This window comes from Nycticebus coucang, chromosome 6 (assembly GCF_027406575.1).
Source record: "Nycticebus coucang isolate mNycCou1 chromosome 6, mNycCou1.pri, whole genome shotgun sequence".
NCBI lineage: Eukaryota > Metazoa > Chordata > Mammalia > Primates > Lorisidae > Nycticebus > Nycticebus coucang.
This window is the reverse complement of record NC_069785.1, coordinates 23675811-23691246: the sequence shown is the minus strand read 5'-3', so window position 1 is coordinate 23691246 and position 15436 is coordinate 23675811. Positions and strand designations below refer to the sequence as shown.

Below are 15436 nucleotides of genomic sequence, written 5' to 3'. Positions count from 1 at the left end.
AATAGGGACAGCGACTGTGGCTCAGTGGGTAGGGCGCTGGCCCCATATACAGAGGGTGGCGAGTTCAGACCCAGCCCCAGCTGAACTGCAACAAAAAATAGCCAGGCATTGTGGTGGGTGCCTGGAGTCCCAGCTACTCAGGAGGCTAAGGCAAGACAATCGCCTAAGCCCAAGGGCTGGAGATTGCTGTGAGCTGTGATGCCATGGTACTCTGAGGGTGACAAAATGAGACTTTGTCTCAAAAAAAAAAGAAAAAGAAAAAAAGGGAGCAAAATAAATATTTGCCTATATCCATTCACATAAAGAAACACTAGAGAGATACACATACTACTAAAAAAGTGGTTGTTCACCAATTCAAGATTGCAGTGAATACAAGGAATCATGTATTAATTTGAATCATGTATTACTTAACTAAAAAATAAAAGTTATTTTTTTAGACAAGAGTCTCACTTTGTCCCCCCCACTGGAGTGCCATTGTGTCACAGCTCACAGCAACCTCCAACTCTTAGGCTCAAGCAATTCTCTTGCTTCAGCCTCCCAAGTAGCTGGGACTACAGGTATCTGCCACAACACCTGCCAGCTATTATAGAGATGGGGGTCTCACTCTTGCTCAGTCTGGTCTCCAACCTGTGAGATCAGGGCAATCTATCCACGTTGGCCTCCCAGAGTGCTAGGATTATAGGAGTGAGCTGCTGAGTCCAACCGAGTTTAAAATTTTTTCATCAAAAATTTAAAAAATCTTTTTACCAAGTCTACGGTACTGGTATAGCTTTGAGATAGTATTACATATTGATCAGAAGCAACTCAGCAGATCCTGGTTTTATTACCTAATTTACTGCTTCATGTTGATCAACCTATTTAACCTCTTATCCATGGTTCTGTCTCCCTAAAATGGAAATAACAGTTACCTCTGACAAAGGGTTAGTGTGAAAATGAACACACAGAAAAGTAGACTTTAAATGTTAACATGTGTTATTAATACAGTAGTTCTTTTTATGGACATGTAATGCTTTCACTTAAGTAATCAAACACCACAATGTGTTTCAATTAAATCCAACAAAAAGTCTTCACCATATTCATGACCAGTCAATTCTTGTTAACGGCAACTTCAGTGTACTCAAAAACAGAAAAGTAGTAACTATAAAAAATAAAAGTGCAATATAAGTATTGCAGTGCAAATCAATGTAATTAAAGAAAAGGGAGTGGCACATTACTAAGCTGAAAATACAAATAGGAATGAGGAGGCTGAAGGGGAAGAGGATGGAACCACAGATTATACCAAATCATTTGCCTTTGTTCAAACCTGTTAATAATCACAACCACCAGACAAGCATTTTAAAAACAGATTTCACTCAAGACTACCGAATCACAATAACCAAGAATGGAATGTGCATTTTTAAAGCACTCCAGATGATTATGACAGCACGTTTGGAAGCCACTGGGAGAGCCAAAAACAAGGTGATCTTAAAATTAATCATTTCTTCAGATGAAACCACAGAAGAACCTTTCATTTTGTTTTTCTTTTCTTTTTTTTTTCTTAAACAAGAGGACAAATCCACTTTTACTTATTTACTTTTCATTAGTTAAAAGGTATTCTGTATCTGGGCGGCGCCTGTGGCTCAGTGGGTAGGGCACTGGCCCCAAATACCAAGGGTGGCAGGTTCGAACCCAGCCCTGGCCGAACTGCAACAAAAAATAGCCAGGCGTTGTGGTGGGTGCCTGTAGTCCCAGCTACTTGAGAGGCTGAGGCAAGACAATCGCCTAAGCCCAAGAGTTGGAGGTTGCTGTGAGTTGTGACGCCACAACACTCTACCAAGGGTGACAAAGTGAGATTGTCTCTAAAAAAAAAAAAAAAGAAAGAAAGAAAGGTATTCTGTGTCCAATGGCCTGAACAGGAGGGTTGCTTCGTAATTTGGAATGAACATGCCACTGTATCCATGGGCACAAATTATCTTTCTCCTAGTTACTTGGGTTTTATTAGGAGTCAACAACACAGGAGTCAACTGTGTTGTTCTGGGCTTTGTACACATATGTACATTCTCACCCAAATAATTCAATTTCATCTCAGGCATAAATAAAAATAAAAAATAAATCAATTATAAGAAGAGCTGTGTGCTCCCTTTGGTTGGAGAGACTAAACTTACAGTCAGCAAAACTGGCCTTTCAATACATGTTATACATTCTATTTGCCTTTTAGAAGTGTTGTTCCCAGCAGGCCTACACAGGCTCCAAAATGGTGCAATGAGTTAAAAAACCTTCTAAAGGTAGATATATAGTAATATTAAATATAATAAGTAAATTCTGGCTGCCACTCAATGAACACTTACTCATAAATGACTGGAAACAATGCCCAACATCATTCCATCTAAAAACAAGGCAAAGATCAGGAGGACAGAAATTCAGAGAATATAATTTCAACATGTGCAAAAGATCTGAACAGATATCACACAAAAGCAAACAAGTAAAACAAGCATATGAAAGATGCTCAACACTGTATTTCGTTAGGGGAATGTAAAATAAAACAAGAAGATACTACTACACACTTATCAAGATTACTAAAATCCCACGGGGCGGCGCCTGTGGCTCAGCGGGTAGGGCGCCAGCCCCATATGCCGAGGGTGGCGGGTTCAGACCCAGCCCTGGCCAAACTGCAACAAAAAAATAGCTGGGCGTTGTGGCGGGCGCCTGTAGTCCCAGCTACTTGGGAGGCTGAGTCAAGAGAATCGCCTAAGCCCAAGGATTTGGAGGTTTCTGTGAGCTGTGTGACACCACGGCACTCTACCGAGGGCGATAAGGTGAGACTCTGTCTCTACAAAAAAAAAAAAAAAAAAAAAAATAGATTACTAAAATCCCAAACACTAACAACTCCAAATGCTAAAAGGAAACAAAAGGAACACTTGTTCATTGCTGGCAGGAATGTGAAATGTACAGCAACCTGGAAACCTGGCAATTTCTCACAAAACTAAACATGCTCACAGGTATTCACCAGATTACTTGAAAACTTATGTCCACACAAAAATCTGCACATGGATGTTCATGGCCTTTATTCTTAATAGCCAAAACTTGAAAGCAACCAAAATGCCCTTCAAAAGGTGAAGGGACAAGCCCGGCGTGGTGGCTCACGCCTGTAGTCCCAGCACTGTGGAAGGCCGAGGAGGGTGGATTGCCTGAGCTCAGAGGTTCGAGACCAGTATGAGCAGCAGTGACCCAGAGTAAGACCTGGTCTCTACTAACATCAAAGAGCTGGACATCGTGGTGGGCGTCTGTAATCCCAGCTACTGGGGAGGCAAGGGGGACAGAGCATCACCAGAGGAAGAAGAAAATGAACAACAACAAAAAAGAGTACTTCAAGTGAAGAAGAATGAACAAGCAAGCTGAAATTAAAAATAAAAAATAAATTTTAAAAAAAGGGAAGGGACAAATAAACTGTAGTACAGCCATACAATGTAATATTATTCAGCCCTAAAAAGAAATACTAACCCACAAAAAAAGACATGGGGAAAACTTTGAATGCACTGCTACTAAGTAAAAATGTAACATGTAAATGTAACTACATGACTCAACTATAACCAGCCTTCTCCATCTGTGGGTTCTCAGCCCATGAATTTAACCAACAGCTGATCAAAAATATTTAGGAACTGGCAGGGTGCCATGGTTCACACTTGTAAACCTAGCACTCTGGGAGGCTGAGGTGGGTGGATCACATGAGATCACGAGTTTGAGACCAGCCTGAACCACAGCAAGACCTCATCTCTTTAAAAAAAAAAAAAAAAAAAAAGCCAGGCATTGTGACAGGCACTTGTAGTCCCAGCTACTTGGGAGGCTGAGCCAAGAGAATCACTTAAGCCCAAGAGTTTGAGGATACTGTGAGCTGTGACACCACAGCACTCTACTAAGGGCAACATAGTAAGACTCTGTCTCAAGAAAAAAACACACACACACACAATCAGTGATGACCGCACACTATAGTGAATATACTAAAAATCACAGCAATGTACACTTTAAAGGGTAAATTTTATGTGAATTATATGTCAATTTCTTAAGTTTTTTTAAAAATTAAGGGTGGCTCTGATAAAATTAATGTGCCTAAGCCCTAACATCAACAGCTGCTAATATCACATAAGACAACCAACTATTAACGTGACTTCTGAGGAAAGACCTTCATCACCACCTGTAATCTTGCCTCCCAGGAAGATAGAACAGACCAATTTTGATCAAGCCCCGAGATGCAACTAAATTATAAGGAAAACAAGCAAGACAACACAATGTGTGAAACTACACCAAAAGGAACTACTCAGCAAAACCTAGACTCTGGGAACCTTTATAGGACTAATAACCTGACTTCTTCAACAAAAAATGGCAAGGAAAAGAAAGATGGAAAGGGTCCCAATTGCAATGCAGTATTTGGAAACAGAATCAAACAAACTGTTAAAAGGTAAGTGAAAAAACTGGAAATTTGAACACTGGACATTTGATGATACTATTAAGGACAATCACGACAATGATACTGCAGTTGGCTCTTAAAGCCCATGTTTCAGATATATACTGAAATATTCATGGATAAAATTAGGATTCTGGGATGTACTTCAAAATAATTTAGGAGAGGAAGGAGTAGACTGAAGTACACATAAAGCAAGACTGATCATGAGTTGTTACTGTTTAAGATGAATGGCGGGTGTATGAATGGACAGGTGACAACACCATATTATTTATATTTGAAACCCTCCATAAAAGGGCAGTGCCTATGGCTCAGTGAATAGGACACCGGCCCCATATATCGAGGGTGGCAGGTTTGAACCTGGCCCTGGCCAAACTGCAACAACAACAAAAAAATAGCTGGGCACCGTGGCAGGCGCCTATAGTCCCAGCTACGTGGGAGGCTGAGGCAAGAGAATTGCCTAAGCCCAAGAGCTGGAGGTTGCTGTCAGCTGTAACGCCACAGCACTCTACTGAGGGTGACAAAGTAAAACTCTTGTCTCTAAAAAAAAAAAGAAGAAGAAGAAGAAGAAAAGAAACCCTCCACAATGAAAAATTAAAGCAAGATGATAACACAATCATACTTACAACACAGAGGATAAATTGTTAAGAGAGGGCAATGGATGTAAGGAAGCTGTTAGATTACCGCAGAGGATTCAGGCAGGAGAAGCACCCTGAACTAGAACAGCAGAAGTTGAGAAATGAAAAGCACGGATTAAATCAAGGTTATTTCCTTAGTACAGGGGTCAGGCTTCATGGTAAGAAAAATTTTTTCTTACCATTTTTAACTAGAAGACGCTCCACAGCTTTCATTGCATACACAAAGGAGACTACAATTCCTCCAAATTTAAAATCACTGAAGCAGAGGCCAGGCACCGTGACTCACACCTGTAATCCTAGCATTCTGGGAGGCCAAGGAGGGTGGATCATCTGAGCAAGAGCAAGACCCCACATCTACTAAAAATAGAAAAACTAGTCAGGCATTGTAGTGGGCTACAGTCCCAGCCATTTGTGAGGCTGAGGCAGGAGGATCGCTTGAGCCCAGAAATTTGAAGTTGCTGTGAGCTAAGATGATGGATGCCATGGTACTCTACCCAGGGTGACAGAGTGAGACTCTGTCTCAAAAAAAAAAAAAAAAAAAAAAAATCACTGAATTAGAATATATTTTACTACATTTATAAAGTGTAAGGGGCTGTAACCTTATACTACATAGCCCCTTACCCGCTTTTCTTTTTTTTTTTAGAGACAGAGTCTCACTTTAACCGCCCTCGGTAGAGTGCCCCGGCATCACATCTCACAGCAACTTCCAACTCCTGGGCTTATGTGATTCTCTCGCCTCAGCCTCCCGAGTAGCTGGGACTACGGCGCCCACCACAATGCCGGGCTATTTTTGGTTGCAGCTGGCCAGGGTGGAGTTCGAACCCACCACCCTCGGTATATGGGGCCAGTGCCCTACCCACTGAGCCACAGGCACTGCCTGCGTCACACACTTTCAATAAAGCTCTTTCCTATTTTAGACCTTCTGTTAATGGTGTAGCTTCCAAATGGAATGCTCTTTGGTTAGGTAATCCCCATATTAGAAATCTAAGTGCTTTATAAGAATTAAATGAACTAAGATATATACTGAAGAACCTAAAACATCTGGTATAAACAGAAAGTAATTAATAAATATTAGCTATTATCTGAAAGCCTGGTATATACAGGTTTTTCATCACCATTTACTCTCTTGACATGAGGGCAAGGTCTTTGTTTTACACATCATTATTTACCCAGCACCTAGCATAAGCTTATACTCAAATATATTCACTGAATAAATAACTGTGCTAGTATGAATATAAATCGAGAGATTGAGCATACACAGGTAGAGGATCCTCTGGCCTCTAGTATATAGTAAGATGGACAGTGGTAACATTTAACAACGACAGGGAATAAAGAAGAAAGAACAAATATATTTTGTCAGGGAAAAAGAGGCAAGCACTTGAGATGAATTAAATGAATGTACTGAATTGGATGTATAAAAGTTAAACAGGAAATTAGACATCTGGAAGCCAAAAATGTAACAGTACTGATTAAGAACATGGCCTCCAGGGACAACCCGTCTAAATTTAAATCCCAGTTATGCTGCCTCCTAAGCTGCACGGTCTTAGGTAGATTACTTAACCTCTGGGTCTCAATATTTTAGTGTAAGAAAAAAGATAACAATTTTACCAACTTCACTGAGTTATTCTGAGGATTAAATGAGTAAATGCTGAAGTACTGAAATAACAGCAAACAATAAACAATAAATGTTAAGTATTATTAAGATGGTTAAAATTGGTAGCTAAAAATCTGATTTCAAATTAAATATACTGCGTGAAAACATAAAAAGAGAACGACAACCCCAGGTAATAACAACTGGCAACAAAGGAAAGGAAACCCAAAGAAAAGTGATAAGTGGACCAAAGAGAAAACAGAGCAGAAGCAAATGGAAAGAATTCTGAGGAAGAACTAGTCAACAGCACTAAGTGTTGGTTAAGCACACATAGACAGCCTATAAGACCACAGGATTTGGCAATTTGAAAGTCACTATCACAGAAAAAATAGTGTTCTACAAAGTTCTGAAGAGATTAAGGGAGAGAGTAGAGCAAGACTATAGGACAGCACCGCTCAGTGAGTAGGGTGCTGGCCACATACATAGGGCTGGCAGGTTCGGACCCGTTCCGCGTCAGCTACACAATGACAACTGCAACAACAACCACCAAAAAATAGCCGGGCACTGTGGCAAGCACCTGTAGTCCCAGCTACTTGGGAGGCTGAGGCAAGAGAATCGCTTAAGCCCAAGAGTTTAGAGGTTGCTGTGAGCTGTGACGCCACAGCACTCCACCCAGGGTGACAGCTTGAGAATCTGTCCCAAAAAAAAAAAGAACCAAAGTTATGCCTAAACAAAATATCTCCTATTAACTTAAGGAACTTTAGGGAGCAACATCTGTCACGTTATGACCAATGTGTATGCCAGAGTGTGCAAACACAATTCAAAATTTTTACTTTTTCTGGAGAATCACTAATTTTAGAATATAAGCTTCTGAACTACATTTTCTGTGTATTTATTAACTATGTCATATTCTTATACTTGGCAGACAAGCATTTTAGATATACCATAAGTTTATTAATACCAACAACTATAGAGAAAAATATCGTATTTTTGCAATATACATAAAGTAGGCCTGGCATGCCATGAAGGCTCCATAAAGCTTCACTGAAATGTACTCAAGTGCATGCACCACATGATGCTAGACAAAGAACTATGTCAGATTCCGTACCAATAAAAAAATGCCAAGGTGACAGTGTAACATGGTGGTTTTAAGAGCAGCAATAAGACCACACACGGTGTTTGGAATTAGACCTGTGTTCAAATCTCAGCTATAATACTCTATAGCTGGGTAACCTTAGGAACATTATTTAACCTATCTAAATTAGTCTCCTACATAAAATAGGAGGAGTACCTGCCTTATAAGGTTGTAATGCTGATTAAATGGCAGTTATAGGCAGTCCCCAAATTACAAACATTTTACTTACATACAACTCCCACTTATGAATGGAGGCTATTACAGGTAATAGGTAAATGTATCTTTCCAACTTACATACAAATTCAACTTAAAAACAAGCCTACAGAACCTATCTCGCTCGTAACCCAGGGACTACCTATATAATTTTTATATAACATGAATTACCACAGTCCCACAGTCCATTTTATTCAAGCCCTAGAACAAAATCAATCCAGATCTCTGAAGGATAACAAGTCTACACAATTTTTAAAGTTCCACAAGTGATTCTGCCAGGCACTCCTGTTTAGAATCCATTAACCTAAAGCCTTACTATGCTTTACCTGAGTCCAAGGTAAAGGGAGCATCATAGAAATAAAAGAGCTTTAAGACCAGATCCTTTAGCTTAGTTCCAAGTTTCTAAGACAAGCCTTTACTTTAAAAGTCTTCTATTTTTCTTCACAGAGAATCACACTGCAAAGTTCCATTTAGTATCTTTTCCAAAGCTAGAGAAAAACGATTCTATATTAAAATTTTTACATCAAAATCGAGTATACATAATTTCGATAATGAACATTTCAAAAACGTGTAGATGAACAGTGTAACCAGGGCTATATATAACAATAAGTAACTTGGCCTATTTCTATGTTATTTGTCTTAGAAATCAGTTTAACTGTTAAATCCATTGATGTCATACTGAAACTCTCCTATAATTTTATTCAACAAACACATTTTAAAATATGTATCTCATAACTTTATAAAAGTCTGAAAGTACCTAAAACAAATTCAATATTCCTGATGCAAACCTGAAACCCTATTTATAATGTAATACTTTCAAGAACGTATGGTGCAAAAGAACGAAACACATTCATGAACATTTTATTCCAAAAGAATCAGTATGAAATAATGAAAATCCCTGCAAAAAATTAAAAATCCAGGAACACTGTAGGACTTCTTCAAAACAAACAACAAAAAACTTAGAATGGTTGTATCAGAACGACTGTGCCAACAGCAGATCAACTGAAAGGAAGCAAGGAAGCAAGCGGAATCTTCCCTAAAGGATTTTTCTGTTCCTGTTAAGCAAAGAACTGGAAGGGAAAGCAAGGGCTAGAGCGGACAATACGGGCAGACAATACAGGCTACGTTAAATGTATAGGTTTTATTAATTTAGATACTTGTTAACACATTCTCAGCTACTTAACATTAGTGAACCTTATGAGTGACAAATGCCAACTGCCAACCTGAAAAGAATTAAAACTCAAATTTGCATACCATGGCACAAAAGTCAAAAAACTTTAACAGGGACTGGTGAAGTATTACTTAGTGAGCCCAGGCTTTAAAGCATTTGTCAATGCAATTTTTAAAAAATAAACGCTTTACTAACTTCACTCTCACAGAAAATTAAGTTTGCAATATAGTGTAATATAAAGTTGTATACCAATAGAACTCTATAATCTCAAGTAGTTTAAAGCAGACTGCATACAAGTTCAAAGAAATAAAACAATTTTAACTTAAGCTTTTCAAGTTTTTTTAAAAGCCAAGAGTATATCAAAGCACAACTCTAAAACGCTTAATTAACAGGTTGTTATAATTTCTGAGGCTTCACAGAGTTTCAAAATACTTTAGTTTTACTTTTTAAAAGTTGAACTTCACCCACTTTCAGGAGTTAAATAACAGTTTACTACCTCAAAATCAAACCAAAGAGACTCATGTTTGAAGACACTCTCTCTACAATAATCCAGGCTTCCTTCCTCTATTTTCCTAACTATTCACCCTAGGCATATGACATCTATGACAGCGAACAAAACTGCTTACAATCTATGTATGTAACAACAGTCTGAAGAACAGGTGCAACACTATTTAGATGCATGCTTTTTTATACTAAGCCTAAACTTGCCCTGGAAAGAGATTTAAAAATAAACACATATACCAAAAGTTAAATAATCTTAATAATCAATCTTTCCAGAAAGATGCAGCAAATTGGAAATCCAAGACAGGAGAATAAATTACAAACGTCTTTCAAAAAAGTTAGGTGAGGTAGCCTATCAAAGGTTCACATTACGAGGAATGATTCAGGCTCAACTATGAAGGGTTCTGAGAGGACATTTAACTTTGCTTCTCCTGCATGAGTTAGTAAGATGAGACAAGTACGTTTTACTTCAAACTAATATTCAATCTTTTCTCAGTCGTTTCATAAAGACAGCACATAGGATCCGGTTTGGCCTTTTCTAAGAAAACAAGGGGACTTGTGGAGTGTAGGAGGTCTAGCGAAGGGTATTCTAATGAGAAAATTTCAAAGTTGAAAGCGTTGATGAGTCACTAAAGAATAACTACAGAATCCAAGTGGGTAAGGCAGCATCTCAGGTAAAAAAGTACTTAAAGTTGACGGTGATAAATGAAAACTTCCCAGGCCACCGGCAGCCACTGCGCTTAGGAACAGCCCTGGGATCCAGCGTGGCTGTCAAGGGGCAAGTGCGTACGAAACGGAGGGGCAGGGGGCAGACATGCCAAGTAGTAAAGGGGGGGTGGTCCGGGAAATGGTGGTAAGACGCCCATCCAGTCCCTCTCCTCAGGTCCTCCAGCTAAAGAGGAGCAAACGAAAGCAAACTCTGTGCCCAACAGCGCCAAACCGGACTCTCCCAGAGAGAGGTGCTCGGCCCCAAGCCCCGGAGGCCCGGGAAGGCCGCCTCCGGAGGAGCCCCCGCAGACGCCATGCTAAAAGCCAAAATGGCTGCCCCGAGGAAGCCCGCACCGCGTACCCAGTGAGGGCTAGGGAGCAAGGTTCTGCAGGAAAGGGGGAGGGGGACTCCAGAAGAAGCCGCTGCCGGGACCATAACCCCGGAGCAGCACAGGTAGGTTCCTCTCCGTCTCCCACGGCGCGGGCTCCAGCTGAGGGGAGTCCTGGCCCCACCCCCCCGGCCGGGCACCCCGCCGCCGCAGCCGTCCCGCACCCCGACCCCAGCGAGGTACCTGCAGTTCGGCCCGCTCCACCTCCCAGTGCGCCCGCTCCATCTCGAACCGAGCCCACTCGTGCTGGATGTAGTGCAGTATCCCAGGGATAGTGTACTGCTGCGGCCGGGACAGCTCGGGGCCTGCCGCGGGACCCGCTCCCTCGGAGGCCGGAGGACCCCCGCCGCCCGTCCCCCCATTGCCCCCTGGCGAAAGGCTTAGGTTCCCCCCAGGTCCCTGCGGCTGCCGAGGAGGGGCCGCCATCCCCGGGCCGCCGCCGCCGCCTCCGGCAAGCTCGTCCATTGTGTGTGTGGCCCCGGCCGGGGCGCAGGGCTAGACGCCGACAGCCGGGGGAAGGGCCGGAGAGGGTGGCCCCAAGCTAGCGACGGGGCGGAGGCCGGCCGGGACAGGGGCGGGGAGGGGGTCGTTGCTGTGTGCCTGCCGTGGGTCAGAGCAGGGAGCTGCCGGCCGCCGCCATTACATTCCCTCCTCCATCTGCCCGGCTCACTCACTCACTTCAGGGGAGGGGGGCCCCGGCGGGAGGGGGAGCGGGGGCAGGGTTGGGACGGGGATACACGTAGGGGCCGTCACTGTCGCACAGCATGCCGGGTAGAGAACGCCTCTGTCGCCGCCTGCTTAATAGCCAAACAGAGTCCGGCCTCACCCTACGCAGGCGCATTGAGAACGCAGTCCCGGTCGCGGTTAGAGGGCGGGGGTTGTTTCGGACTCCGCCTCTAGGCCCACCCTCGGACCGGGTCCGGGTGTCTGGCCGCGGATGCTGGACTTCGGGGCTTGGACTCGAACTTTTGGGAGTGAGGGGCCCTTGATACTTGGCTATGAGTTTCCTTCGCTCAGGCAGACCTCGGCGCTGTTTCCTACCCCTGGGCCTGATTTCGGAGCTGGGTATTGCTCTCGCCGGTCGCGCTGGCTGGCCCCAACCCGTCCTGAATTCCTGACGTTTCTTTTGCATTCTTGGCGTGTTTCAGGCAGTCCCAAAGGGTCGGCCCTCTTTCTTTGCCTGTCCTTAGCTCTCTGGTTTCTTATAACCAGTCACTTCCTGGGATTTGAGAGACGTTCTCGTTTGGCGGATAGCCCAGATCCTTCGGACGTGCTGTCTGATTACTCAGTGTGGAGCCCAGGCTTTGGTCCCATTTCTGCGCGCTCGGTCCCTCGTTGGAACTTGTTCCACTTTGCCTCCCCTCTTCTTTCTTATTCTGGGGTGGGTAGTGTTTGGGAGGGTTGGGAGAGGTGCCAGGATGATTGTTTTCGGTTTTTTCTTGGTAAAAAAGGAGGTAGCGCAATCCTTTAGGTCTGGACGATTGTGGGCAAGAGGAAGAAGATAACTTTAAAGGAGACTACACTAACAATTTGACGTTTCAGGCGTGAATGAGCTCACAAATATTGTCGTTATGGCAGAATATTTTGATCGAAATAGAAAATAAAAGCATTGTGGCTACGATTTAAAATCCCAAATGAACGGCTGAAGATGTTTTCCTGGGTCATTTGAGTGAATAAAATGCATATTACTAGACGGGTAAATTTTTATTCCTTTTTAATGTTTAACAACAGAGATACATTTTAAACTTTTTTCTAATATATATGTGCATATATATTAGAAAAAATTTTTAAATGTATATTTTTAAGTTTAAAATGTATGTGTGTGTATATATATATACACACACAGAGAGAGAGAGAGAGAGAAACAGTATCTCACTCTGTCACCCTGGGTAGAGGGTTATGGCATGTATCTTACAGCAATCTTAAACTCCTGGGCTCAAGCGATCCTCTTGCTTCAGCTTACCAAGTAGCTAGGACCGCAGGCAGCCACCCAGCCAGTTTTTTTATTTGCTCTTGCTCAGGCTGGTCACCAACACCTGAGCTCAAGCAATCCACCCTTCTGGGCCTCCCAGAGTGCTGGGATTACAGGTCTGAGCCACCACGCACAGCCCACAGTTGAGGGGTAATCTTTTAAGTAACAGTGTGGGTATTTTTATGTGCTTAGTTTTCCAGAAAATATCCTAATGCATTAGTGAGTTTCTAAAAGTTAATATAGCTAATAAGCATTTGGTTGAAAAAGAGGACAAAAATGATATTTAATAACATAATAAGGAAAAGAGGTTTAGTAATTATGTTACAGGAAAATTGCATATAAAATTTGTTGCATTATCTTAGAATGGGTACAGGCGAAACTTACTAAAGGCGGAATAGAAATGTCTGCATACAATAACTAAGAAAATGCCATGAAGGCTGCATTGAACAGTTTGATGAGACTATTTCAGATTGTATATGAAACCAGCACATTGTACCCCTTGATTGCACTAATGTACACAGCTATGATTTAACAATAAAAAAAGAGAAAGAAAAAAAAAAAGAAAAATTTGTTGTATTAAAAGTTTTTTGGGGCTCGACGCCTATAGCTCAAGTGGCTAAGGCGCCAACCACATACGCCTGAGCTGGCGGGTTCGAATCCAGCCCGGGCCTACCAAACAACAATGACGGCTACAACCAAAAAATAGCCAGGTGTGGCCGTTGCCTGTAGTCCCAGCTATTTGGGAGGCAGAGTTAGGAGAATCGCTTGAGCCCAGGAGTTGGAGATTGCTGTGAGCTGTGATGCCGTGGCACTCTACCCAGGGTGACGGCTTGAGTCTCTGTCTCAAAAAAAAAAAAAAAAGTTTTTTTCTAGGCTAGGCACAGTGGCTCACACCTGTAATCCCAGCACTCTGGGACGCCAAGGTAGATGGATTGCCTGAGCTTAAAAGTTCAATACCATGAGCTAGAGCAAGACCTCATCTCTAAAAATAGCCTAGCACTGTGGCAGACACCTGTAGTCTCAGCCACTTGGGAGGCTGAGGAAAGAGAATCACTTGAGCCCAAGAGTTTGAGGTTGCTGTGAGCTATGATGTCACAGCACTCTGCTGAGGGCAACAAAATGAGACTCTGTCTCTAAAAAAAATTTTTTTTCTTCTCTACTGCAAAACCTAATAAATTTTTCACTATACAGTAGTAACTATCAACCTCTCAGAACATAATTCAAAGAGGTAAAGCAGTACATCTTTATCTTGTCTGCTTTACTGTTAACTATAGTTTAGTGGAAAACAGATTGGACTTGTTTCTTTGTTTGTGTGAGGCAGAGTCTCACTTTGTCACCTTGGTAGAGTGCCATGGCATCACAGTTCACAGCAACCTCGAACTCTTGGGTTCAAGTGATTCTTTTGCCTCAGCTCCCCAAGTAGCTAGGACTACAGATGCTGACCATAACACTAGACTATTTTTAGAGATGGGTCTGGCTCTTGCTCGGGCGGCTGTCCAACACCTGAGGAGCTCAGGCAATCCACCTGCCTCAGCCTCCCAGAATGCTAGGATTACAGGTGTGAGCCACCAAGCCTGGCCTCAAATTGGACTTGTTACTCATCCTGCCATGTCTTGTTTACATATGAAATGAGGTCTTAGTCACTTTACTACTGCTAAGAACTATTTCTCATATTATTAAAGTACTATTTCTCCATTTTACAGTGACCAGCATACAACCTATTTATTCATCTTATTCCTTTTTAGAGCAATAAGAAACATTTGCGAGAGGTTGTGGTTGGACTGCATGATGATATAGCATCAAACAAAAGGAATGGCCTGACGCAGTACTCAGACCTGTAACGCCAGCACTTTGGGAAGCTGAGGCAGGAGTATTGCTTGAGGCCAGGAGTTCAAGATTAGCCTGGGCACTGTCAGCAAAAAACCTGTCTTTACAAAAAATATTAAAATTTAACTAGGCAGAGAAGTGCATAGTGTAGCCCTAGCTACGCCAGAGGCTGAAGCAGGAGGATTGCCTACACCCAGGAGTTTGAGGCTACAGTAAGCTATGGCAGAGCTACTGCACACCAACCTGGGTGACAGAGCAAAAACTTGTTTCTTTCTTTCTTTTTTTTTTAAGAGACAGAGTCTTACTTTGTCGCCCTCGGTAGGGTGCTAGGGCGTCAACCTTCAGCTCTTGGGCTTAGGCAATTCTCTTGCCTCAGCCTCCTGAGTAGCTGGGACTACAGGCGCCTGCCACAACTCCCAGCTCTTTTTTGCTGCAGTTTGGCCAGGGCCGGGTTCAAACCTGCCACCCTCCGCATATAGGGCTAGCTCCCTACTCACTGAGCCACAGGTGCCACCCAAAAACCTGTCTCTTAAAAAAAAAAAAAGAGGAACATGCACTAGTACCTCAAGCTCAAGGAGAGACAGGATTTATAATCCTTTTTTCTTCCTCACCTATCTACAAAAGAAAAACAAATCCTGCTTCTTTTCTTCTTATTATTACTTACCTTTTTAAAGGGGTGGGGAACCCGCAGTCTTCTGATTTCAAGATTGTTCTTTTCCCAGCACCAAAGGAGGCAAGAAAAGCTTCATCTTTATCTGCTGCACCCCTTTTAATGAAAGGATTTGTTGGGCGGCACCCGTAGCTCAGTGGTTAGGGTGCCGGCTACGTATACCAGGGCTGGCAGGTTAGAACC

At 42.7% G+C, this 15436-nt stretch overlaps 2 protein-coding genes across 8 annotated transcripts in view; one reads left to right on the top strand and one right to left on the bottom strand.

The window, feature by feature from the left end:
- STRN3 (striatin 3) overlaps nt 1-11471 on the bottom strand; it is a 103659-nt gene extending 92188 nt beyond the window's left edge. The window contains exon 1 of one of the 3 annotated variants that reach the window (XM_053594905.1): nt 10968-11471. In XM_053594905.1, coding sequence (XP_053450880.1) covers nt 10968-11249 — 282 coding nt within the window. In that variant the 5' untranslated portion in view covers nt 11250-11471. The remainder of the gene's footprint in view (nt 1-10967) is intronic. The other 2 variants (XM_053594906.1, XM_053594907.1) reach the window with 2 other exon arrangements.
- AP4S1 (adaptor related protein complex 4 subunit sigma 1) overlaps nt 9192-15436 on the top strand; it is a 93382-nt gene continuing 87137 nt past the window's right edge. For 3 of the 5 annotated variants that reach the window (XR_008380735.1, XM_053594911.1, XM_053594912.1), the window contains exon 1: nt 10023-10849. The gene's annotated coding sequence lies outside the window, so the exon portion shown is untranslated. Of the gene's footprint in view, nt 10850-15436 lie in introns of all 5 variants that reach the window. The other 2 variants (XM_053594913.1, XM_053594910.1) reach the window with 2 other exon arrangements.